Source organism: Oryzias melastigma, linkage group LG14 (genome assembly GCF_002922805.2).
Source record: "Oryzias melastigma strain HK-1 linkage group LG14, ASM292280v2, whole genome shotgun sequence".
NCBI lineage: Eukaryota > Metazoa > Chordata > Actinopteri > Beloniformes > Adrianichthyidae > Oryzias > Oryzias melastigma.
The window spans coordinates 11,813,901-11,840,341 of NC_050525.1; the positions used below are offsets into that span (position 1 = coordinate 11,813,901).

Sequence of the window (26,441 nt, forward strand, 5' to 3'; positions counted from 1 at the left end):
GTGGGGATTGGAGCAAAAGGGGACAACATCCTTCTGCAAAGTTGACCCCCATGAAAACGACTGAGTTGATTGACCTGCTGCAGGAGCCGCTCGTGTCTGTCTGCAGCGCATTCCTGCGCGTAAATGTCTGCACGTCTCACGGCGCCGTAAGACAAAGAAAACTAATGCAGCCATGTACTCCGCAGCACCGACAGCCTCAAAATAAACCTCCTTTCCCAGATGAATATTCATGAATGTACACCAGACTCCAGGTCAGTCGGAGCCACTTCATCCGATTTAGCGCAAGGAGTCTCGGTCGTCAGGGCGCACAGGTGGGCGCGCTCTCCATGGTGCCAGCAGCTCGGCCTGCGCTGCGCCTTTGCGCACACTAACCCAGTTTGGAAAGAAGTGGACCCAAAACGCACCGTTCCCTTCCTAAACTGCCCTCCTGTTTAGTTCTGATTTGTCGGTCGGCAGCATTTGATTTGGAAAAATGAATTTGCACGGGCGGTAATCTTTGGGAAGAGAGGAGGGGACATGGGCGGGGCCGAGGCGCCTCTCGTTTCCCCTCCATGCATAGCGGGGCAGCAGGGCTGGAAAGAGCTCCGGGGAGCAAAGTCGCCCGTCCAGCACGGAGACCTGCCTGGCCAGAAGAACGCGCCTCACACTCACCAGGATTGCCAAATATTCCTGAAAAATATACCTGCTATTTATGGCATGTGGCTTGTAACTTTACTCCTGCTGTACTCTCTCCAGGAAGGTAAGATTATGAGAAAAAAAGAGAATGTGGCATTTTTTCACACCTTGCACTGCTGCTTTAGTGCTGGACTTTTGCGCTTTTGAGTTGAATTGAAAGTGATGAAAGAAGCTGTTTTTCACCCGAAGCTTTAGGTTGAGCATGGCTGTCGCTTTCATGTTTGATCAAAAATGGAAATTTTCTCCGTGAATTCCGAAGTGCAATTATTTTTGTTTGACGAAAATTTTCTGCAAAGTTTCTGATGTTATTTTACGCGGATTTTTTTTCTTTTTCTTTTTTGCGTTTTTACGCAGTGGTCCGTGCGCGCCTCAGATGGTGCTGATGGCACGGATTGTTTTCGCAGCACCAACTCCAGTTATGAATATGTAAAATGGCTGAATGGGGGGAATGAGGTGCAAACAGAGAGAGAGAAGGGAAGACATACATGAAAACATGGCTATCTGCTCTCAGTTGGGGGAAAATTGTCCAAATCTAAGGAAGTTTTTACTGAAAAGACGCACTTTGGCAAAGTTTTTCAGGAAAATATGTTGTGGGAATTTTGATATATTGGTGCATTTGTTGTGTAGCTTTTGCTAATTGCGGGTGTTTTGGCGGATTGTAATGGGAACAAGCCCTGATTTAATGATTTTTTTTGTCTTCTCTGATGATAAATTGTAATTTTAAGTGGATGGGTAATAAAAGGGCCTTTCCCCATGGCGGCCTTATTAGTTTAATAGGTCTACACCCACATTAGGTCATAATTAGAGCATTCAAATGTGTCCTCTCCCTTTTCAATGAATTTGCTTCCTTGATTTTTGGAACATTTTGGGATCCATTTACGCGCTTCTCTGTTTGGTTTAGTGTGATTTCTGACAGAGCTGCTAAATTGATTTTATATTAATCCCAGAAATTTGCGTCGAAATGCACAGAAATTCCATATTTTTTCTAGGCCTTCCTCCGGCCTGCTTTTATTGAAAAGACTCGTTTGCATGTTTTTTCCTTGTTAGCACAGGCCTTGAAAAATGTGCAAATTTATTTTATCCCAAAAGTCTGGACTGGGGAATCGCCTGGGGGAGAGCAGGAACAGGCTGTGGCCCTTATAGCGTAAAACAGGCCATTAGGCTCCACATTTCAAAAATCTGTCAATTCACAATTTTTTTCTCCTGGTGATTTAAATATGGAAATGTTAACAAGCAGTCGGCAAAATCCTAATAAATGTACTTATTTGGAAGGATTTAATTGATCTGAATTGTAATTTTAGGGAAGCGCGCGGGGTGGAGAGAAATCAAATTAATATGCGCAAATTTATGTCACCCAATTGAGAGAGGAAAAAAACTCCAGGGACGCCTGGTGAAGATTAGAGACTTGCCCGGTCATGTTCCTCACTAATAGCGCACCTGGACCCCGCGCGGAGGCGTCCGCGCGCGCGCGGCCACGCGGGTGCGCAGAGGAGGGCAAATGACAGGGACGCCCCAGTGTGTTGTGCTGTTTCTATGAGACTCAAACCGGATGTTATCATCCCTATTTTTAGTAATAATTTTTCTTTTTTAAAAAATATATTAAAATATTCTGCTTTCTGAAAATGATTACAATTGTGCCGTTTTTTAATTTATTTGTCATTTGAACTGTAGTCCCATAGAAAGTTAAACTAAAAATTGTAATGAATTAAATCTAACATGTAAAACTAATGAATCCCATTTTAATATATTAAAACAGCAGCTAATTATTTCAATTTGACATATTTGTTTAGCAAATCATTTTTTTCTGAACAACACACACAAAAAAATGCAACATTACCCCCTACACCCACCCTTGTTCAATTCCCTGTGCTTCCTTTGCAAGGCTGCACAATTAAAGCTGCAATCTGAGCAATATGCACCACTCAGTGACAAAGCTGTGGGGTCCACAGGGGTGCCAATCATTTCTTCTTCTTTTTTTTTCCACAACCTGGTTTCATTTGACATGCACAGATGAGAATTGCATGAGGATGCTCAAAGAGGGGGCAGCATCTGTTGTAAATCTCAGTGACAATTTCTCCAAATAGCATCAAAAGTAAGTGTGGAGGAAATAAATAATAATAAAAAAAACATCTACAAGAACTCTATGTAACAACACAGTGTTGCTAAATCAAGCCGGGCCTTCTCCACATCCTATTGGACGCCTGAGCTGCATATTTTTCAGGAGGAGGGAGTTTTCGGCAAATGTCAAATCTCTGAAGCAAGTACTTGTTTTTGTTGGATCTCCTACTGTCTCCATCTTTCTCTCCCTCCCTCCATCGCTTCTTCTCACAGCAACTCCCCTCCCTCGCTTTCCCTCATCACTAGGCAGAATTAAAGGCTGGGGGAGGGGCAGTTTATGCAGACTGTGCTGGGACTTGTGATCCGCAGATTTGATATTCACATTAAGAGAGAAACTGGCTGCGTTCAGTCGGGTGGGGGGGATGACTGCTGTCCCAGGGGACTGCTGAAGTGGCACACTTTTTTATTTTTTTTAAACTGACACTGTAGAGTCCAGGGGGGGTGGTATTTGGGAGCTGATTGTTGGGAACAAGGTTTACACATCGACAATGATACCCCTCCACTGATTAGCTGTAACCTCAACAGCAGCCACCACCCATCTACTTATACCAGACCCCCCAGGATTACCTTTAAAGACCCTCCCAATGAAAATTGTGTTTTTGACGTGTTCTTGTAGTATTTTTTTATCTTGGTCGAGGACATATTTGAAAAGAAATTTAAGATTAAAACTGCTTTTATGAGTATTTCTTTATTCAAATTGTGAATCAGGAGCAAATAAAAAATGCTGTTGGAATAAGTGTCTAGGTGTGACATAGCTACAAGCTCCCTGATCTACTCCATTCCGATGCATCCACTTGTAGACGACTAGATCCATGCACGTCTTTGTTTTCTTCATCCGACTTACCACCTGAATCAAAACTATGTTTGAATAGCTCCAATATTATCCATTTTTGTTGCACTGGTGATTTTAGGTTGGGGTTGTGAGGGACTAGCAGGAGAGAGTGTAAACAGAGGGATCACGGGAAACTAGTGGAGGCTTACTTCTGTGCCAATAGTCCCGCCCACAACTCAGAAGCAAGTTTCTGACAAACTCACCAACTACCTCCCAGAAAACGACATTTTGATTTTACTTAAAAACTGCAAAACTATAATTAAGATCTCATTTGGATCGCTTTTTCAATAGATGAAAACGAGTGGGACTTTCAGCTTGCACCCACCTTAACCCACCCCCACTGCCAAGCATCTCACCAATATTCCATTCACACCCTTTCTAGCAGTTGCAATTGCTCTGTCCTTCACATCAAAACACAACTTTTGTCCCAAATACACCCCGAGGATGAATGATGGGGAGGCTGCGTTAAGATACAGTCACCTTGGAAATGAAGCTCTTTCCCAGATACCAAGAGCAGAGGAGGTGATGGAGGGGGTTGACAGAGAACATGGCTGATGAGCATGTCTTTCTGTCAAACTGTCAAGATGACCCGTGCCCCCACTTCTTTTTTTTCTGTAATTAAAGATGGACCGGAAAAATTAGAGACGGGTGAGAAAGGCAGGTGGACGTACGATTGTGTTTCGGTCACTGAGACACGTGGAGCTGTGGGAAAATGTGAAACATCTGGAGGGTGTGCTGGTGGTTCTGGAGTTTGTTTATTCTCCCCCCGAACAGTTGCGAAGGTGTGTGCACGCTGGTGCACTCACATCCTGGAGAGGCGTAGATCAGCTGCATTATGCATGATGAAACCTTGCATAGGTTATGACTTCTGCCTCTCTGACATACATATTCATGCACAGCTCCCTGGCAGGGTGTGTAAAATAGTGGCTGTGTCTCTGACAGCTTCAGCAGTGCCATCAGCGCTCCAGCATATTGCAGTGCAAGGACTGGTTTTCTCTCCGGATCTGAGTCTGAACGGGGCTGATGAAGCCTCCTGGGTGCAGGTGAGCTGCAGCTGCAGCAACACTAAAACCTTGCAGCTTTGTCAATACGTTCCTTGACTTCCCACATGATACCCAGCTTAGATACTTTATCCAGCAACTGCAAGAAACCCTGCCTGTAGCTTTTAAAACATTTTAAGTCAAATGTGTTTTAACTTTTTTTTTCATGCTTTACTGGATATGCTGTGTGATCGCAGTCCCACTGCACTTTCCTCAGCGCTCTCTTTACAGCTCTGTTTAAAGCAGCCAGTTTCAGGGGGTGGATTGAGCCCCTCCATTCCACTTTAGCCTACTCCAATCCACTCCACCACTCTTCATTCCACTCCAGTCCACTCCACCTCTCTTTTCTGCAGACTTTTCCTCTTCTGAGATCAGTGTACAGCATTGCACGATCATAAAAATGCATATTTCACACTTTCTTCACACACTTTTTTTCTGTTTTAATGAGAGAACCCATGATACACCACTATACTCTTCCTTTGACACACAAAACAATCCTCAAGTATCCTCTCAAATAACAATACTTGATTAGGTCCTACTAATTTTTTCACGCACAAATGTGAAAGTTTGCAGTTGTTAAAACACTGCATTGCAGCTATGAGTTCTAAGGTTTTTAGGTGTCAGAAAAGAAGAACCAAATGTTCAACCTTCATTTTTACCACACTTTTCAAATGCTTTTTGTATTATTTACATATCAACAATGTTCAAGAAAAGTTTTATGTAAATAAAGAGTAAAATATAGATCAATTTGAGTTCTGACAAATTGGTTTGGAAAATGTTTCCCTTCAAAACATTTTGTTTTGAGGAGGTGAACGCTCCTAAATGTTGTTTTTTTTTAAATAAAAGTTTTCATTCAGTACCCTACACTTTTGGGAAAAAAATCCAAACCTATAAATCTTTTGGTGATAAAATTGATATTTTATAGCATTTTCTGCCAATTCAAAGTGAGTTAATGAAAACATCCATCCTTCATTTTCCAAACCTGCTGGAGCCTATCCCAGTCTCTGTCAGGCATAGGCAAATTCATGTCCATTGTAGGCCTCATTGGGTATATTTTACTATTTAAGGAACCTAAAGTCAACAATCTATTAATAATTATTAATATAAGAAAAACGTCTAGCTGTCAAATAACATCTTGATGATTATTTGTTGTTTTTTAATTAGTTCAATTTAATAAAAGCAAAACTTTATTCAAATGATACAAATATTTTTATTTTAGTCTTTTTTGGATGAGAAATGAGCAAAGGAAATCGTGTTTCCACTGTCTTACATTCACTTCTGCTCAGTACAACCCCTCATCCACCTGTGGCTCTGAGCAGCTCTGCTGCAACTACTGACCTTCAAGGCCTTTGCTCACTGGCACCACATGGGAAACAAGGGTGGTGCAAACACCACTGAGCATCTGCCCCACCCAGGTATAATCTCCTTTGTTCAGTGACAAAAACCTTCCAACCAGAAGTCAAAGCCATCGATCACTTAGACACCACTGTCCAAATGAAAGTAGCTGGAAAAAGTGTGCTTCAAGAATAAAGCTTTTACTTAAATGTTTAAAACATAAAGATAGAATCAGCAGAAAATAGCCTTTTTAAATTTAGTGTAATTAACTTTGTTTTTGGATCACGATGTTATAAGTTGATCGTACAATAATTTCCTTAAATTATAGGTATATTAAAAACACCCCAAACAGGAAGTCTTTTCCAGCACTTACATCTTTATGAAAACTGCACGTTTTTGCTGCAGCTGATTTTGATCAAACAAATGTACATTGTGTTTTGTAAGGCTGCCTTCCACCATGCATTTTTGGTCAACTTTAATGTTTTTATGGCGAAATTGTGCAAAAACTTGTGTTAAATGGTGTAATTTAATAATGTATTGTAAAAATATGAAAAATTTCTCATGTGATGCAAAGATTGTGTCCATTTTAAAATGGCCTTGAAGGCATTCAGGTTTGCTATGATGGACATATGTCACACTGTTCTCATTTGATTTAGTAGGAAGAAGGAAAGACCTGGACATTTGTTCACTCTGACCCTGGGACTGCTCATTGATATTTTTGTATTATAGATTGAAGTAAGAGTACTTGTTCATTAGCATTTCACCAACGAACACATTTATAATTGCACGGCTTTGGAGTCAGGGTTAGGATGTACTTACCCAAAGATTGGAGATTTTGGAGCCACTCTGTACCTGATGGCAGAAAAACTATTAGAAGACATGCATAATGGATGGATGCTAACAACATTAGCAGGACACTAAAACCCAAGTTAGAAATCAGATGAAGCATCTTGTTGAAAATTATTTTTACCAAACCATTTTCTTCTTTAAAGTCAAATATGTTGCACTGCTTCATGTGGAGAGGGCAGAAAGATATCATCTTTATCATCTTTTCAGAACAATCAGTTAAAAAAAAAAAAAAAAAAACGTATGTTTTTTGGCAGATATGCCATCAAAGTGGTTGGTGCAGGTGGTTACCAACGTTTGATCTGCTGATGGAAATGAAGTGGAAACACAGACCAGCGTGGTGCTGGTGGAGCTTCAGGGTACACCTGCCTGATTGGTGAGGCTTACTATGAGAATGTCTCCCATTGAAGCTACACACTGTGCCTCACAGAGCAGCCATTTTGTGTCCTCCTAAAGGGATGACAATATTTAGAGCTCGGATACTCAAAAGTAAGGAAAATAACAGCTAATTCCCCATATCAAAAAAATACAATAAAGGCTGTTAGATTCAGTGTGAAATTATCTGCTCTTAAAAAAAGAACTGTTTTTAATTAGTAGCTTCTTTCTTCCTTAGACTGCTTGATGAAAATGATCTTTTTTTTTTTACTTTGCATCCCCCCAATAAAAAAGCAGAGTTTTTGTAAATAAAATCAGATTATTATCATTTTTATACTAACCAAAAAAATCTAAAATGTCTTTACAGATCAATGATAAAACAGTCTGATCTCTTTATGCAGTGTACAGAATTAAAAGACAAAGAAGGGCCCCACTATCCTTTTTTGTAAGAACACATTTTGCATGGTGACCATGTTATTCAAGGTAAATGAATGACATGTTGCCATTACAAAACAAACTTTAGGGGTCTGACCTTGCTCACATTTTCCATTGGAGGTGATGATTTTTTTTTATTGTTTTGAATGGTATTAGAAGTTGTTCAACCTGATAGGAAGTGTTGGACAATTTTTTTGTGTTTTGTTATTTTCCTGTTTTTTTTTCTTGCTGTTGAGACAAGTTTTCTCCTATCAGACTTGGGTAAACTCATGTGTATTTTGATTATAGACCTATAAAAAAATTGCAAAGCATCTCGATCTTAGATTTAAATTTGATTAAATTTAAAAGTGAGCTGTCGTCCAGGCATAAAAATGTGTTCTAGAATGTTTTAAAATGAAATTTTAAAAATGTTTCATTAAAACAAACCCTGTTTTCACATATAAAACTTATGATTGACTTACAGTTACACGAAAAAGGTCCAAAAGGGTCGCATTGATGGAAGACATTCCACCTTGACAACAGTGAAAATGGAAACACATTTTTAAGTCATCCTGCTTTTTTTATTCTTGGCAGTAACTGTTAAATCAAATCCACCATTTTGCATGCAATGCTGCAGCTGCCTACATGCAAAATATATGCAAGCCAAGGCAAGTAAACAAGCAAAGCAGTAACAGAAGGTCCCATCAGTTCACAACAAAGATTGACAAACACAAATGAACTGATGGGAAACCATAACACTGTTGTTGACTCAATTATTTGACCTGTAAAACATCAAAGACGTTTCTTTATTTGATTTGATGCTTTCATACTGCAATTCTTTATGATTAGAAGCACGGTGTCAGAAACGCTGTCAGTCTTCTGATGTCAAAGAGAAAATGTTCAAATCTGGGCGTGTTTGTCTCACTCTGGTAAAAACCAGGTTCACCATCTTTTGTGACTCTTTTGTGAAACTCGACACACAACATCCTCCAGCTGCCAAATACGAGGTGAACACTGGCGTTGCAACACTTTCATCAGCTGCACCGAAGCTGTTCTTCCACATGCCATAATTTTTTTGACATATTTTTAAAGAAAAAAGTGAGCTGGCAGCTTACATATTTTGACAGTTTCAGAAATCTAATGAACATTTTCGCTTCAAAATGCAAAAAAGAAAAGTTTTCTTATCTAAGAAAATACAATTACACTTTGTAAAAGCTTAATTAAAACATAATTTTCACAAATAGCAATAATCTTTAGTGACCTGACATTTGAATCTTTTTTTTTTAAACAGCTTCTCTGCCAACATTGTTTACTGTAATTAATGCTGATACTATTTGCCCATTTCAAAATAAAAGCTTGACAAACATTCACTACATTATTGGTAATTTGAGCATAGTAATTGCCATGAATGTGTGATCATGAAGAAGAAACACACTGTTACATTAACACTTCTTTCAAAAAAATAACCTAAAACTTGAGGTGAAAGAACGTATATTGTTTAACTACAAAGAATTAAAACTTATCATTCTTTTTATCACTATTGTGTTGTTTTTTTATTATTATTTTTGTGAAAATATATTATATACAGGATTTTATTTTATGCTTGTTTGGTGGCGGGTTTGAACTTTTTTATTTTTTATTTTTTTTTTAAGATGCTCAAGGACAATAAAACTGTGAATTTATACTAAGGGCCGCTCGGCAAACATTTACAGCTTTTATGGTGACAACCCATAAGTTCTAATTTTAAAGCACATTTTGACTTTTAATTTCCAAAAACTGAGATTCTTAAAACAAAAAGTTCAAGAATGAGCTAAATAATCAATTGTGATGATGCCATTTTATTGAGATCCCTGATTTATTTATTTATTTTGTAATTTTGTAATAAGTAAGATAGTTTGAGTTATCTTTATTTATGCACTAGAAAAACTGAATGTTAACAAAGTAAAAACACCCTATTTAAAAAAAAAGATATGTTTTGAAAGACAAATAACCTTACCAAGAACGTTTTTGTAAAGCAAAATATAGATAGTTTAAGAAAACATGACTCCGTGACTAGAATTTATTTCCCAAAATAAGAATTATTGGTCAGACCATTTTTCTTCTTCCTTTGGCAGGTTATTTTTTGCTTATTTAAAGAAACTGTTCCAATGGGGAAATATTTTTGTCTTATTTCAAAAAGGTCTGTTTTTGCAGTGTGTGTTCAGTCTAATGTAATTTCTTTGACATTTTCTGCAAGTCTGCGGGTGTCTTTATGAAGTGCCAGACGACACATGTAAAGATCAGGGTTGAGTTGAAATTACAAATGAGTGACTTAAGTGCAGACTCCGATACGATGCTGTCACATTCTGTTTCTGTCAACCGATGGACACCAGGTCATTACTGACGCAGACGTCCATTACAGCGGCAGCTCTTCCTCATTTATGTATTAAATATATTAAAGTTACAAAACTACTTCCATATCCTTAAATATTTATTTTTCGAAAGTTTAGTTGGGGGGGTTACGTTGGATGATGTTGAATCAAACTTTTGCCTCTCCCCAGTGTGTCACAGGGTTTTTCCTTTAGTGTGTGCGATTGTTGTTGTGTGTACGCGTCTGTGTGTGTTGGCTGAGTGCACGTGCAGTTTGCCGGCTTTTGACCTGCTCTCAGCGGCGAGAGTTTGCTATGATCCCCTTTCTTTTCCACTTCCCTCTCCATCACTGCCTGTGCCCCCCTCACCCCCCACTCCAAATGCCCCAAGGCCATATAATCTACTGTATTAGAGGTTCTCCAGCTTTCCAGCCTATACCCCCACCACCACCACCACCTCTCAGGGTGACCCCCTCACTCCTCTACTTTAGTGCTGTCCCCCCATTGGGAGATTATAGATATTGCAATCTTTAATATGGGCTTTATGCTCTGGGGCCATTATCAGTAATCTGCGGAGGGGAGGGAGTTTGACCTGGTTTTTGCAGCCCACCACTGGACTGCCAGACACATTTTCATATACCATCTGTAACATGTTGCCTGACCAGAGACACTTTTTTTCCAAAGGAAGATAGAATTATTGAGTGTTTTATCCACCCCCACATGGATCAAATTCTTGTGTTTTGTTCATTCGGATGTTTAGGATCCGTTTAGTGAGAGAATGCCAGAGCTGTTGTTGGACAGGATTCCTTTGGGGCCTTTTTTTTATAAGTCAACATCAGACAAAACATCAAGCTCCTCTAAGTTCACAACCATATTTATGAGATGTCATATGGTCATATATATTAATTTTTGTTTTGTAGTGGTTGTTTGTCTGCTTTAATAAAAATCCTTATAGGTTTAAAAAGTGTATAGTAAAAATAAAAGTCGTTTTAGGACTTTCTGTGTTTCTGAATCTTAAAATAATTTTAAAAAGTAAGTACTTTTTCATTTACAAACACTTAAATATACAAATGGAAGAAAAAACAATTTATTTTATTGAAAAAAAAATCAATGTTTTTTCTTGTTTTTTTTTCAGACTTTTATTGTATATTTTTGAAATGCTATTTTTTTTTAACCTTTTTAAAAATAACAAAATTAATCATTGTTTTAGCTGTGTAACAAAAACAGAAAAAGTGTTCTGACTGAATATTAATGAATTTTACATACTCAATATTTAAAAAGTGACAGCGGGGAACTTTTGAAGCATCTTTTTTTAGAAGAATTACTTTTACTGTCAAGTAAAAAAGTAAAGTATTTTAAATTAGTTTGGGAATGAGACCGATTTGGATACATTTTTCAGTCCCAATTTCATGAAAACCTTCCGAACTAACAGGAATATCAGTGTAAAATTTGGAAGATTCTTTTTCTTGCGTTCCTTGAGGTTGGAGGGGGTGCGTGGCAGATGGGTTTTCACAATGACATACAGTAAATCAGAAACAGTGATGGTTGATGTCCACATCTGTCCATGAGCTGATGTCTCTTCCCTAATCTTTCCCATAATGACCCCAAATTTCATACAAACCCCCTCTTTCCTCTTTTTCACTCTTCTTCTTTTGCTGGAGGTGTGTGTGTGTTTGTGTGTGTGTGTTTAATCTGAGTGTCCATGAGTAACATGCCTGTGTGTGTATATTTGTGAGTTTAAGTGTGCATGTGTGTTAAATATGTAAGGCGATTAAATAGACTTAAATCTCTGCGTCTGGCATAGAAATTCCAATCACATAACCTATCAGAGAGTTCGCTCCCTCCCTGCTCCTCTCGCTCTGTTTGTCTTTGTGAATGTGTGCACACACTGTATAGAGGTAACAGGATCCTCCCCCTCCCCATCCACCTAAACCAGCGCAGGCTTTAGCCCAAATCCCTGGCTTTCTGCGTCACATGACTGATGTTTGCAGCTGGACATTGGACATACATTTGTTATGATTATTTTTGCTGCACATCTCAAGGACATCCTAACTTTTCAACTTCTGTCTTTCTTTAAATCTTTGCTGTTGACAGTGTGTCATGCTCATTGACTGTATATAAGGATTGGACAGAGTGAGTGTGATGTTGCCCCACAGGAAATGACTTACTTCTGGTTCCAACCAAATGAAGTCAATTCGGTGGCCATTTTTCTGCGATGCAGATTTTGGAGCCAGAGGACGTCAGTAATGCAAAAATACAACTGCCACCGTGCGGTGGGGAGGCATCGGTAGAGCCCTCAAGATTTTATGCTGCCGCCAGATTTTTTTGTTAGCATGGTCATGAAAGTATGGTGGGAATCAGGTCGCCAGTGGATGTGCAGAATGGCCCTCTTTCTATATACCTCCAGGCTACCGGGTGCATGTCCATTGCCGCCATCTGCAGACATTTATACATTGTCCAGTGCCGTCATCAACCTGTGGTCACCCACCTGTGGCCCGATTTTGTAAAAGCGTCATACCTGTCTGTCACCAGGCTGCTTCTGCGCAACCTCAAAATGTGCCTAGGTGGCCACTAACTACTGTCAGCTTTTATTGAAAACTCTGGAAACTTTTGCTTAAAACCTCAGTGCAAAAACGCAACTGCCGTCTCCCAATTACAAATGTCGGCACATGACTAGCAAGGCCCAGTGAGCCCCGTATGGTTTAAAATTGGAAAGAAAATGTAAGCCCTGAATGGGTTTGTCCGCAGTTTCCGTGGTGGTCCCACCTGTGTTTGCCCACGTTGGTTCCACTGCCCAGGCACCGACAGCCTGGGTGGTGACCCTCCTTCCACTGCCCAGAGTCTGGCAGCTCTCTATACTGTCCACCAGGCGACTGGCTAGAGTAGCGAGTCAGCTCAGTGAGTGCCCACTTAAGCCAATATGGGCAAACACAGGTGGGGCCACTACAGAAACTTTGGATAAACCCAATTAGGCCCCACTTTTTCAGCTCATCTTTAAACCAAATGGGGCTCACTTGGCCTTGCTGGCTGGGGCACCTGCTGAATTTGGTGAAAAACTTGCATTTAGGTTGCAGTCACTTTGCCATGTGGTGGCATTTTGGAATACGTGACCGTAGTAAAAGCAGTGATTGGTCTGAGTCAGTCGTGGTCAACGTTTCCAAGGCAACCACTCTAGCAAATCAGCAGCGAGTTTGTTGGATGGCCACACTCCATCCACTGAAGGCTGGCTCTGGAGAATCAGTCAATCAAAAGTTTTGAACGTATGATGTGAGACCACTTTCTTTTACTGAGGAATCTGATTGGTTAGTTTATAACTTGAATAACTTCCAAAGAAGAAAAATAACAGCATCATCAAGAACATGTTAGACAGAATAAGAATGGTTATTTTGGTTATTTTGACTTAGTAATTGGTGTATATTTCTCTATAGAAGTCTATGGGATTTTGGCCCCTTGGAGCCACTCCTGATGGGAATGCAATGGGGGAGGGGCCACTCATACTTTGTTTGCTAGTTGTTGATTTCCACTTGTGTATGGAAAAGTAACACAGCTTTGTTTGTTTCCAGTACACAGTGAGGATGTGGGCTCTACCAGGCTGTACTTTGTGAATGCCTCCCTGCAGAAGATAACCTACTCCAGCTCAGTGGGGGTGTCCCTGCCCTGTCCTGCAGGGGGCACCCCCAGTGCCATTCTGCGCTGGTACCTGGCCACCGGCGACGACATTTACGACGTGCCCCACATCCGCCATGTGCACGCCAACGGTACTCTCCAACTGTACCCTTTCTCGCCCTCCGCCTACAACAGCTACATCCATGACAACGACTACTTCTGCACCGCCGAAAACCAGGCGGGCAAAATCCGCAGCCCCAACATCCGCATCAAAGCCGGTGAGTGGGACGGAGAGCTGGAGACGTTGACAAAAACCCAAAAGGTCACAGTTGTGAGTTGTGGTGGAAAATGAGACAGTTGTTCAACGATAAACTGGAGCAGACATAAATGGCAGCTGCAAAAAAGCCCAGCCCATCCCGCGCGCAGAATTACCTGCCCCAAAATAGCCCTTGACCTGAACACAGATTGACCTAGAACAGCGTCTGCAGAGAGAACATCTGCATTCCACTCCACATCGGGCCTCGGCCTTTGCTCGCACCTCTTTGACAGAGCTGGTCGGGAACCACAGCACTTTAGTCCAACATGAGCTTCACCATCTGCTACAATGAAATCCAACGACAACTCCCATCATGCCTCAAGTTAAATAACTCAGGGATTTTTTTTCATTTAAAATATATGATCATACAGACTCATCCTCCTTTAGTTATTCACCTAAAATAAAGTAATAATAAAATTCAATTTTTAAATTTAGAATAGAACAAGTTAGATCTTTGGTATCTTTTTAAAACAATAAAATTATGTTTATTTTATAGTTCCAGAGACGGACAATTTAGTATTTTTTGGGAGTCAAGCATGTATACAGGATCCTTTCTGATGCTGACAAGATATCATCCCTTCTTCTATCGTCTTTACTGTTTTCCTGCTTCTCTCCTTCAAGCCACCCTCCTAAATATAGCCACAATACACCTCTTTAATTATTACTGGTTAACAAACCTAATTGGTGTTTTCCATTGATCAGACCCCAAGATGCTCCTTTTAATAGGCAGAGCCTCTTCTAAAGTGGGAAAAGAGCATCAGGGCTTTTGGACACTTTAGCTGCACAAAAATTCAAGATCCACGAAGAAGATTGTGTAATTCACCCAAATACTTCCAACACATGGCTAAATTACAGTTACACCACATCTAAGGCCCCCACCTGTTCCATTCCGCATCATTCATTCAAGCTGGCTGGTCCCTCCCCTTCCCTTCCTGCCGTCAACATCTGTTTTCATATTCTGCCTTCCAACACCGACAGAACTAATACTCATATTCATTCTAATACTAATACTCGTGCCAAGTTGGGGATTTGAGCCAGGACCATGAGCTGCATGGCAGCCGGTTGCCGCTTTCATTCCCACATGACCCAAAAGCCCAGCCTCAGGAGCCGAGGGATTAGCGTGGAGCAAACATCCAGCAGCCTTTGGCCCGTGCCACGCCCTGGTAACTTTGGTTGGCAGGTTTGCAGATGGGCAAAAATGTTAATATTTTGTTTTGAAAACCCAGACGATCCGACCAATTACAATAAACAGTATCCATCAAGGTGCAACAAAAAATCATTACAATTTAATGGAAACAGAACAGGTCTGGTCTCTTAAGGAAGACGTAATTTCATTTGCTTGCATATGCCTCTCTCCTGCTGCAGGAATGCATGTGTGATGTCTTCCTGTCTGTTACCAGGGAGGGATTCCAAACTGGTCTCTTAGCAACCTTCAGACACAACCTGGCTTTCATGCGATTTTGCTAATGAGCTCCTGCTCATTTCACAGAGTGTAAAATATTGCATGAACCAACAACCCATCAGTTCTGCAGCTCATTCCGTGGAATACTTATGAAGCTCTGCAAAAAAAAAAGAAAAGTGCAGTTTCGTAACGATGTCTAGTCAGTGCTAGAGAGTAACCTCCATGCTTATCCTTTTTAATGGAAACCTGCGCCATTTATAGTGAAAGTACAGGCAGGATTAGAAGAGTTCAGACAACACACAATGGTCTGGGAGTTTATAGACTATATTTGGAGCTCGGGGAAATGTTCTCTTACATTGTTTTTGTCCCAGAAACCCCTTCTCTGATGATGTTTGTTAGCGTTTTTGTGAATATGATACTTCTGGTTTATGCATGTTATGTTACTGTAAACGTGTTCTAATAAGTGAAGTAAAAAATATGATTATTTCTGAAACTATCTGTTTGCGCAGTTTTCAGGGAGCCCTACACTGTGCGGGTGTCGGACCAGCGCTCATTGAGGGGCAACGTAGCTGTTTTCAAGTGCCTCATCCCTGCTGCCGTGCAGGAGTACGTCAGCGTTGTATCCTGGGAAAGAGACACTGTTTCCATAGCTCCAGGTAGGACCCCAATCAAAGAAATGAATTTGGAATTATCCATTGTGGTTTACTGTTCTGATAGAGTTGGATATAGATTTGTCTTCTTTTTTGTGTGTGTGTGTCTCTAATCTTGTATGTGGAGGGTTCGATGCACTGCTGTGCTTCACTGAACTCATAACGCGTGTCTTCTGTCTGCTTACTGTTCTGGATCACTGATCTGGTCACCCCCCTTTTCCTCATCCTTGCACATCTGTCTTCTTATGCTTTCTTTTGACATTTCCCCCTTTTTGTCTATCGTCTGGCTGCTTTTGTCATTTTTTTCCAAGCTGATGTCAAGTCCTGGCTGTAAAAAAAAGGGCAAATCTTCAAGTTGTATGACTCTTCCTCATTTTTTTAAATTTTAATCTTGTCTATTTCTGTCCACTCCCTTCTTGTCTTGCCACTGTGTCCTTGAAGAACAGGGCCACAATTAGACCCGCTAGATGTCAATAGGAGTGTGCCCTTCCATTCATCTTCATTAACCTCATTTGTGGCAGAGAGTATGCGAGAAAGAGAAAAAGTTTGTTTACAGGTTTTAATATCAGCACAAAGACGTGCTTACTCTCTGCATTTATACCAACACAATGCGGAATGAAAAAGAAAAACAGGCCAAAGGAAGAAAAGCTAGGAGGGTAGTAGGCCAAGAACGGCCTCGGGTCCTGGCAGATGGTGTTTTGTATTATGTGCTTGCAAAACGCACCAATACTGTGCCACACATAAACTGTACATGCACCAAGGTTAGAAGAGTTTCCCAACCTTTACTTCATATGTTCGATTAGCCTTTACTTTGCCTGTGTTTTGTTGTTGCATTAATGACCAAAATACCCTTATCTTTTAATTCAAGCATGGTTTTTCCATGAACTATTTCTCAAAATTCAGCACTGTGATCAGTTTGTTTTGACTGGATGATTTCCCACAATCCTCAAACATGTTCTGTAAATAGATGATCTAGTTCGGATGTACCATTTTTTTTCTGGGTGTGAATTTATGGTTTCCAAGTATGGGCTGTTTTAGTGCATACCATCATGAGGCTGCTGCGTGTAATTAGGGATATATAGGTCAGCTGATGAGCAGTGAGTGTGAGGATCAGATGCTGAACATGATGAGTTGCTCACTGAACTCAACATTCACAACAAACACTTCGTGAGACTCTGCTCAACCTTGACCTGTTTATTAACGCATCATCTCACAGCCAATCAGCACAATCTACACAACAACTTCTGGATTCTGTGATTGTCATGTGTGCAAACACAAAAACGAATGTGTGTGTTCCTGATCTCCTTGCTTCAAACTCTGATACTTCACTTCATTCCATCTTTAGCTAATCAGCAAGTGTCTACTTGCATGGTTTCTAATGAACATGTGAAAATTACAATTGATTTTGTGCCTGAAAGATCTCTGCTTCCTTGTCTTGTCTGTCTCAAGCCTCCTCTTGAGGAAAGGCAGCAGACAGACAGAGCTGCAGTAGATTTAGAGTGAATGCATCTGACGTTTACAAAAAAAAAGGTGTTGGCCAATTCCTTTAGACTAAACAAGCCTTTAAAAGTTCCTAAAACAACACACTTTAACTCCATCAACAACTTAATTTTAACATAAGATCGTTTTGATAATCAGATATTTCATCTTTCAAAATCAGCTTTTTTAAAAACCATCATGATAAGGGCCTCTTTGAGGGGACTATTTTAGGCTAAATGCACCTTTTGAATTAGGTTGTAAAGTCTGGAATAATTCACAGTATGTCATGTTTTGTCCTACATTTTACCAACTTCAAAACTTAAGCAGGTGCTTGGCTCAAACCAATCCTGTGAACTATGTTAATGTGCTGTGACTTTGTTTTTTATTTGTCAATCTGCCATGCTTTGATTTGGTGCTGTCAAATCGAATAAATAAATAAAAAAAAACTGAAGATTACAGCTTTAGGTTCATCAATTTGTTGTTCAGGGTGACAATGTGTCAAAAACCAGCTCAGAACACACAAGTCAGAGCAAAAACTAAAAAAAGTTTATGCAGAAGTATGCCTATATAAGACACTTCTGGCACTGACAAGTTGAAAGATGAAAGATAAACATTTAAAACAGGAGAAAAACATAACAAATGCATCATAAGCATTTTTATTTTGATATTAATTCAAACCTAAATGTCTTAATTTTCTTTTTAGCATGAATAAATGTGTAAATATGTTTTAGAATGGCATCTGGCTGATAAAGTGTTCTTTGCAGTGCACATTTGTGACATATTTGAACGTTAGCTGACAGACCTTTATGCTTTTAATGCAAAAGAATAATTTTTATGCAGATTTAGGAACATTCATTTCATTTATGCACCATTTTACACTGAAATTAAATTAAAAGTCCAACTTCTTAACACTTTTTTTTCAGACACAGCTCTGTCATTGTTGGGACTTTTGCAGGGAGTGTGCTGCATGAGCAGAATGCAGTGGTAGTAAATCAAAATTTGTCCACCTCTTCACTCATTTTTTTATTGTCATTTTTTTTAGCTTTGAGGAACGTTTTCTTTATTAAAACATTTTAGAATTATACTTTGTTTCAGTCTTCAACTATCTGGCCATATTGAAATGATCCAAAAGTTGCAAGAAAGCTCAAATCCCCTGACCTTCAATACTAAAGTCATCCAATGTCTTTTTAAGATCACACATCTTCGAAAGTGGTGAAGTGACACTAAACCCCACCAGTCAGTCTGAAAGTTGACACACACACTTCATAACCTTTGAACTCTAACAGGTCCGGTTTGGTCAAACATACACGTTTCCCATCTGGTGCGTCGTGTGTTTGTGTTTGCGCCAATGTGTGTCGCCTTGTCTGTCCCACTTTTGCGTCCAGCCAGGACAGTGGGGAGGGGTTAACAGGAGAGGGGGTGCAGGGAGACTGACCTATTTCCCTCCCAGTTCCCCGTCCCATACAGCGCTAACCCAGCAGTGCGGTGTGTGCGTGTGTGTTGCTGACCCTCATGAGATAATGGAAGTGTGTGAGTCTGAAGGAGGAGATCTGGAGCAGAGTCAGAGGGATGGAGGGTTTGTGGACGGGAATGAAAACAACAGTGGGACACAGGGATGCTTCAACCAGCAGAAAGTTAATGAGTGGCTCCGACTAATAAGAAAGTGGACTAGCAGATGGCTGCAACCACATGGTGGTCTGCATGAGATGTACAACGTGCTCCCTACTCCATGTTCTTGGACAGAACATTTTATTTGCATAAACTTAAAATGCAGTGATGGAAAATAAAGATGAGGAGAATCAAAACTGCAAGGATGGACTTTTTTGACTTGGTTTAGACCCACGTGTTCAAGGTGAAGTGGATTTAACCTGAGCCAGTGAAGGTGCTGAGTAGTCAGGCTTTAATCCAGATCCTAACAGGAGTCACTGTGTCGCGAGGTCACTTACAGGCTACATTACAGATCGATCCTCCACCCCCCCGGGTCCCTGCTGAATGTCACCACATTCAATTGACTTGTCAAGCCTATATGTGCCCATCTACGCATGCTGCATCAAGCAGCTGTTTGTGCAAGAATTATTTTTTGTAAAACTGGTTCAAAAATGTACGACAAGAGTTCATCAGAAACTCAGTGGATTGCCAACATCTGGATTTTGGAAAAACAATGCTTTTCTTATCAGACCTCTACAAGATTTGTCAGTCAGTATTATTTTGGAACATAAATGCTGTTTTGAATTTAATGTTTGCATATCTTTATTTAGTCATTTTTTGTTGTTGTTATGAAATTAAAGTATTTCTTTTTCTGTTTCTTTTTGAAATAAATCTAAATCTAGATTATTATTCTTGCAAGCCTGAAAAGAAGACATTTTTTAAACAAGTATCCTTTTACTTTCTGAAGATTGGATTATTAAATTGTTAAAATCATTCTAAATAAAAATTGACAACAAAGCGGTTTTCTTAAGGAAAGTAAACCCATTAAAGGAAAACTGAATTGTGGATTTCATAAATGGATAAAGGATTTTTAATGAGTAATATTAGAATGGTACTCATTTTAAAGTCTAACCTGATTTCTTATAAAGTTCTCAGTTCAAAGAACCGCTACCGCACTAGCAAGCAGCATACTTTTTTCTGTTTTGCGATTTTTCAACATTAATATTGATGTAAACCTGAGCTTCATTTTCTGTAGTTCAACCAGGTCTTATTTTACTTGCAATTCTGATTCCTTAGGCACATAAATGTAGATTAAAATAGTTAAATTGTGAATTTAATAAATAAAAACGCTAAGAATTCCAAGCAAAAATTGTAGTTTACTGACACCACCAGTTGTAAATATGTATATGATAAAAAAAAACAATAAAATCAGTATTTCAAGTGCAAACTGCAAGTTATTTCATACTTGCAATGATTTAAAGCCTTATTTAAAGACATTCAAAATATTTTAGTAGGTTTGAAGTTGTGTTAATTTATCTTTGCTTTAAGCATTTCCAAGCTTTTCTTAAATCAGCACTGTTAAGGGTTTTTGTCTCATTAAGAACTATGATCTAGAAATGAGGAAATTAATATTAAAATCAGTCAAAATTATTTTTGTCCATACTTTTGACACTAGAAAAACTTAAATTAAGACACAAAAAAGCTCAAATTGCACTGTAATTTTTAGTTCAATTTTGAGGATGTAATTTTGAAATGTAACAAATTTTGACAAGTGTTGATAACTGGTATTCACAGTCACTATTTTGGAAACAAAAAATTTGTGTCTCTGCTCTAATAATTAGTGCTAGTTTTAGATTTTATAAGGATTTATTAATATGGTCTAACTTGTATGGTTGTATTCTTATTTTGACCACATTTTGTTCTAAAATTAGTCATTTTCACTTATTACACTAGCTTTCTGTCACTGTAATCAAAATGAACTAATCTAGGTGCATAAAACTAAAAAAAAACACAAACCATTTGTTCAGAACAAGCAAAAAATACTTCTTATTAGGCTGTATAACGTTACATTTTAGGGAATTCTATCTGTTAACTTTTTAAGCTTAATTTTCAATTTTTTAATGCTTGTGTGGACGATTTTAACATCAAATAAAAGTTCTTGTTAAGTAAAAAATTACTTAATTTAACTACTTTCTAGAGATTTTCTTAAGATTTGTGTTCTTTTCTTGTTTTTAGGCTACCTCTCTTTGCAGTGCATTAGTAAACAATTAAAAAAACAAACATGTATGTGGTCCACAATGTCTTATTTCAATGTCAACAGCTCTTTTTTACTCACAGTTCCAAATTATTGATATTTTACTTCATAGTTCCTAATAAAACGAGTCATAAGGCTCAGTGCGGTTGTAGGCAGGGAGGCTTCATGGAGAGCTGGCATGTGTGAGGACACAGAGTATGTCTGTAAATCTGTACCGGTACATTCAGAACAGGAATACATTAATAGGAACACTTGTCAGGAACACACAGACTCCTGTAAACACTGGTCTCAAATTTATACTCACTTCAGGAACAAGCCGCAAACACAGGAACAAAACACAATAAAGCCATTTACAGATTTTGCATGAAGCCGCCTGAATACGGAGAGCTCATTAAACATTTACTTTGATACATTAAAGCTGCACCGCTGTCCTGTTGAGCTGCCTGTGTACACCGGGAGCCCATGTGACACAGGGGCACAGGGAGCACGTGGCCCCCCAGGGCTCTTGGAGCGCAACCATCGACCATTGCCCCGCACCACCGCCATCCCTCTCTCATTTCTCCCCTGCCTCTGACCCATGTGGCACGCAGCAAGCCATGAGGTGGGGGTTAGTGGGGACTAAATCATGCAGATGAAGGTGCAGTTATTATGTGCATGCAGCCATATGGCCACAACATCTTACCTTAACCCAAAGGTCCTTCCTGCTGTTTAATTTATTTATTTTATTTTTTGAGTTGCTTTTTAAATTTTGGTGTCTTTTCCCCCGTCACATTTACCCCTGAGAGCAACAGAGAGGAGGCAAGGAGCAGATGGGTCGCTGGCAGCCATCTTTTACTCAGTTAGGTGGAGTGGGCACGTGGCTGGGTGTGTTAATTAGCTCAAATAAGTGTGTGCGTCTGTGTGTTGCAAGGAGCACAAAAGGCATAATTATCTCTGCTTGAGAGGCCCAGTTCAGTGTGTAGGGGTGTGTGTGAGTGGGGGGGGTAGTCCAACAATGCCCCAACGATAGGCTTTGTGTGTTCAGAGCAGAGGGCTGACAAGTGTCAGCTATTATTGACTATTTACACACCACTACACCCGCCTGCTCACGTGCACTTAAGGCGCACAATGCACGTACTCTGCCGCCGCCGCCGTCGCTCCCCTCCGTCTTTTCTCTCTTTACATCTCTGTCTAACACACACGGGCATGTTTACAGTGTGTCAGTGTATCAGTGTCACTCAGAGTAAGAGGGGAAGATGGGAAAACCCCTGCGAGGACATCACTCTGACAGGAATCTGGCCACTGCCGCACCCTTTAAGTTGGATGACTAAAAGCAAACGGCAGCTCTGAGAAACAGAGGGAGGAGAAAGACAAATCCTGGAAAATATTGAAAGCAAAAGAAAAGTAATATTTAGAAAAAAAGACACGTGGTAAATGTCTGAAAATTGTACAGTTAGTGTTTTTTAACATCACATTCAGTTGCAGTTCAATATTTAAAAAATGAATGAATTATTTTAATGTCTATCAGTAATTAATTTAAGATTAAATCCAATGAATTTTAAATTTCGTAACTTCTTTTTTGTCCCAATGATTTCATACATAAAGTAACAGGTGAAAAAAATCTTATTTATGAAACATAAATTATGATTGTTTATTTTTATCGATTTAGAAAATGCAAAGTGACCAAATAAAAATCTAAATCAAATCAATATTTGGTGTTCTGGTCTTTTGCCATCAAACCAACCTCCATTTTTATCAACACATGCTCATAATCAGGGACTTTGAAGGATCACAGTACGAGTAGGGGTGTATATTGGCACAAGTCCAGCGATACGATATGTATCCCGATACACCTGTCACAATACGGTGCGTACCCTAATACATTCCAAGACAGCACCAGAAACAATATTTGACTATTTTTTAAAAAGAATATGACTTAGAAATACTTTGTCTGAATACTAATACAGTTTTCACATGAATAAAATTGTAAAATACATTTCATTTGACAATCAGAGCGTTAAGTACTGCAACTATATCTTATTGTTGCTTTTACCCAAGCAAATTAATTGTGCTTTTCTGTTGGTAAATTAAGAAACATTTCTCATTGAAGTGAACATTCAACATTGGTGCAGCGGTAGGGCAGTCGACTCCTGATCGGAAGTTTGCGAGTTGCAAGTTAAAACTAAGTTGTACGTGTCCAATTGAGCTCGTTGTCAGTAAAGATCAGGTAGCGACAATGACTACACAGTTAACACAAGATGGTTTTTGTGAGATCTTGTTGTTGTTTTGGTGTAGAACTGCTAAAAGGGGCTCAGTGTGGTGCGCTGCTAACTAGCAGTCAGGAGTTTAAGTGAAAATAAAAGTAAAAGCTGAAATACGTGTTTGGGTTTAGATAATAATTAGATTGATACAAGTATCACCAAATTAAGTATTGCAATATTTCACTGAATCGATGTTTTTTCAACACCCCTAGTAAGATGTATTGACCAATTATACTTAACAGCTGCTAAAGATCATCAGTGTCACATGTAGGTTGAAAACCATTCATGAACTGAGACAGAAGCAGCTGTGTAGATGGCTTAAAACTGGGTGAAAAACAGACAAACGCTGCAGCCAAGGTGAGCTTGAGAAAACACAAGCCCAACAAAACCAATGTTTCCTGTGGGGATCTTTTGTGCTGCTTTTGTCTGGGGCTGTTGTCACAGTTGTCCTCTTTGCTGGGGCGGTTGGATTTCAACTTTCACAGCTGTGGAGTGGAGTGTATTGCTGTCTCGGTCTGGGTGGGCACTATGCCATGTTCCTGTGGCTGAGCTGGTTCCTGGTATGAAGAGATTCCCAACATACGGTTTCCTTGAAGTAGAGCCGGGCCTTGAGTTTCTTTTAGAAGTGAACTTTTGTAAGTATTCAAGTTAATCAAGTTTATTACCCTTCAAATCAGAAGATTCCCTGCTACGAATGGGACACATGTTCTCCTGTCCATGGAGGTCTGGATGGAAGCTGCCTTCATTCAAGAGTTGAGGCCAAACCTCTAAAACACACACAAATCTAAAAGAGTCCATTTTAAGCAAAAATGTATAAATTGGAGTGCAGAAAAATGGCAGCAAGTGCTTGAGTCCAAATTTTAACATTTTGAGCAGCAACAAAAGGAAGTTTGTTTGTAGAAGGACTGGATAGTGACACAATGAGTGTCTGCAGGGAAAAGTAAGGAATGGTGAACATTTGAAGAGGCAAATGAAGTTGGAGATTTAGTCAGGATTAATGTTCTTAATGTGTTCTTAATACTAAGACATACTGCAGATACTTATGCATCATGATTTTCTGTCATGGAGGTGTATGATTGGCCCCAAATTTATTTTGCAACAGGACAATGAGCCCAAATTTACAGTCAATAGGAACAATCTTCATCGTTAAGAAGAACAAGAAATCCTCATCATCAAAAATCAACATCATGGAGTGTGTCTATGATTATTTGAAGAGACAGAAAGATGGAAATCCCACATCCACAAAGAACTGAGGTTAGTTCTTCAAGAACAACCTTCCAGCTGAGTTCCTTCTAAAACTGAACAAGTGTGCCCAGAAGAACGGATTCTTTTACACTTATATTTACTCTTAACGCTTCATTTTTAAAAAATATTTAAATATTTTTTTTAACTATTGAGTGTAATAAACTTCCTTGCAGTCCAACTTCAGTCAAACTGCTCTTCAAAGTCCTGAATCCTTAAGAAAAGTGAAAGTGTTGAGGCTTGTGTCATGGCTTAAAAAAGAAGAGGTGGAGGCTTTATGCGGCCTGGATTGGGGCTAAGAAATAGGATTTAAGTAAAGAGGTTTTACTCATTTTCTCCTGCTTCCTTTCATTCTTTTGTTTAGGCTAACGAAAGAAGGATTAGTGTAAAGGGATTACATCAGGCTCTACTAAGAAATTGTATTTAAGGAAATGGTTGTTTACTCGGGTTTCAGCAGCAGCAGAAAGAAGTTTGGATCAGATTTTCTGTCTTCATATGTGACTTCCTGAGCGTTTGATTTTCTTTCTGATTGAAAAAATGTCCTCGCTGTATTATGTAATCTTGTGAGATTTTAATATGTAGAAGCAGCAATTGAACTAAAAAGGAACAAAAAAAGCACTTTTAAACACTGGTTAGTGCGGATGAAAAAATGAAGACATGATCAGATGTGACACCGTTGGTCCTCCGGTTGTCGTGTTCCTACATGACCTCTTTCAGACCTATTGATCCGTCTCACTATTTGCTGTCTAAACATACACAAGGGTTAAAACAGCACTGCGGACTTGATTGACTGCAGCAAAGGAGAAAATATGCATAAGAGCAGGTATTCAAAATGCATTGATGATGCAGAGAGTTATGAAAAAGTTGATAAAAACAACATATCTCATCATAAAAGATCAGTTCCAGCTTGTGTTGACTGTGGTGCAGAGGTAGAGTGGTCGACCTCTGATCTGAAGATTGTGTTTGTGTGCATGAGTGAATGGAACTTTGACTGTAAAGCATTTGCGGTCTTCTACAGAGGTAGTAAAGCACTATATAAGTACACGCCATTTACCTTATGATTGATACTAAAGTGTCTGAAAAATATAGTTAGAGAATAAAGCATGGATTTTTTATCTGGATGAAACATGGACTCAGAAATCTTCATTGAACAGAAGAAAATAAATCTAACAAGGAGGTAATTCTTTTCCTCTAAAAGTAGAAATGTCTGACTTTTGTGCAAGACTGCAGAAAGATAATTGAGCTCCTCTCTGGAAAAAATGGGGCATGTTATATGAAGATGTAATAACATAACCCACTTGTACTACAGAATCTGATATATGGTACAAATTATTTCTCCTTTTTCATGCTGTAGTATACAAGCACAATTGTCTAGCAACAAATAAATGTGCCAATAAAGTTTTATACTGTATCTAGGGGAGCTTACAGACCAAGGCAGTCCAGTATGGCTGTACACCTTTGGTTTGCTTTCACACTGCAACCTTGAGAGTGGACCAAACCAGCTGGAATACAGGTCTTCCAGTTAATGTTGAGTCATTGCATAGACAAAATCAGAGGACCTGCGGTCCAGCATTTTTTGATATTTGCAGAGTTCAAATATCTGAATTGGTGACAAATTTGAGTCAACCAATCAGGGACTCAGCCTTGACGTGATCAGCTGGTGTAGTCCAATCCCAACATTGGGGAGAATCTGATTGTCCTCCTCCTGAACTTTACAAAATGTGTCTTATTTGTATGGACAAATCAATAACATTATTATATGTATACTTTCCCTCCTCAGACTAATGTGGGTCACCAAGTTATCAAACTGGGTCACAGAGAGACAGAAGCCCATCATTTAG

At 39.3% G+C, this 26,441-nt stretch overlaps 1 protein-coding gene across 4 annotated transcripts in view; it reads left to right on the forward strand.

The window, feature by feature from the left end:
* The first annotated feature begins 263 nt into the window (after positions 1-263).
* LOC112142464 (Down syndrome cell adhesion molecule-like protein 1 homolog) overlaps positions 264-26,441 on the forward strand; it is a 60,804-nt gene continuing 34,626 nt past the window's right edge. For all 4 annotated transcript variants that reach the window (XM_024265874.2, XM_024265875.2, XM_024265876.2 and 1 more), the window contains exons 1-3: positions 264-739; positions 13,547-13,867; positions 15,817-15,963. In XM_024265874.2, the coding sequence (XP_024121642.1) occupies positions 517-739; positions 13,547-13,867; positions 15,817-15,963 (691 nt within the window). In that variant the 5' untranslated portion in view covers positions 264-516. The remainder of the gene's footprint in view (positions 740-13,546; positions 13,868-15,816; positions 15,964-26,441) is intronic.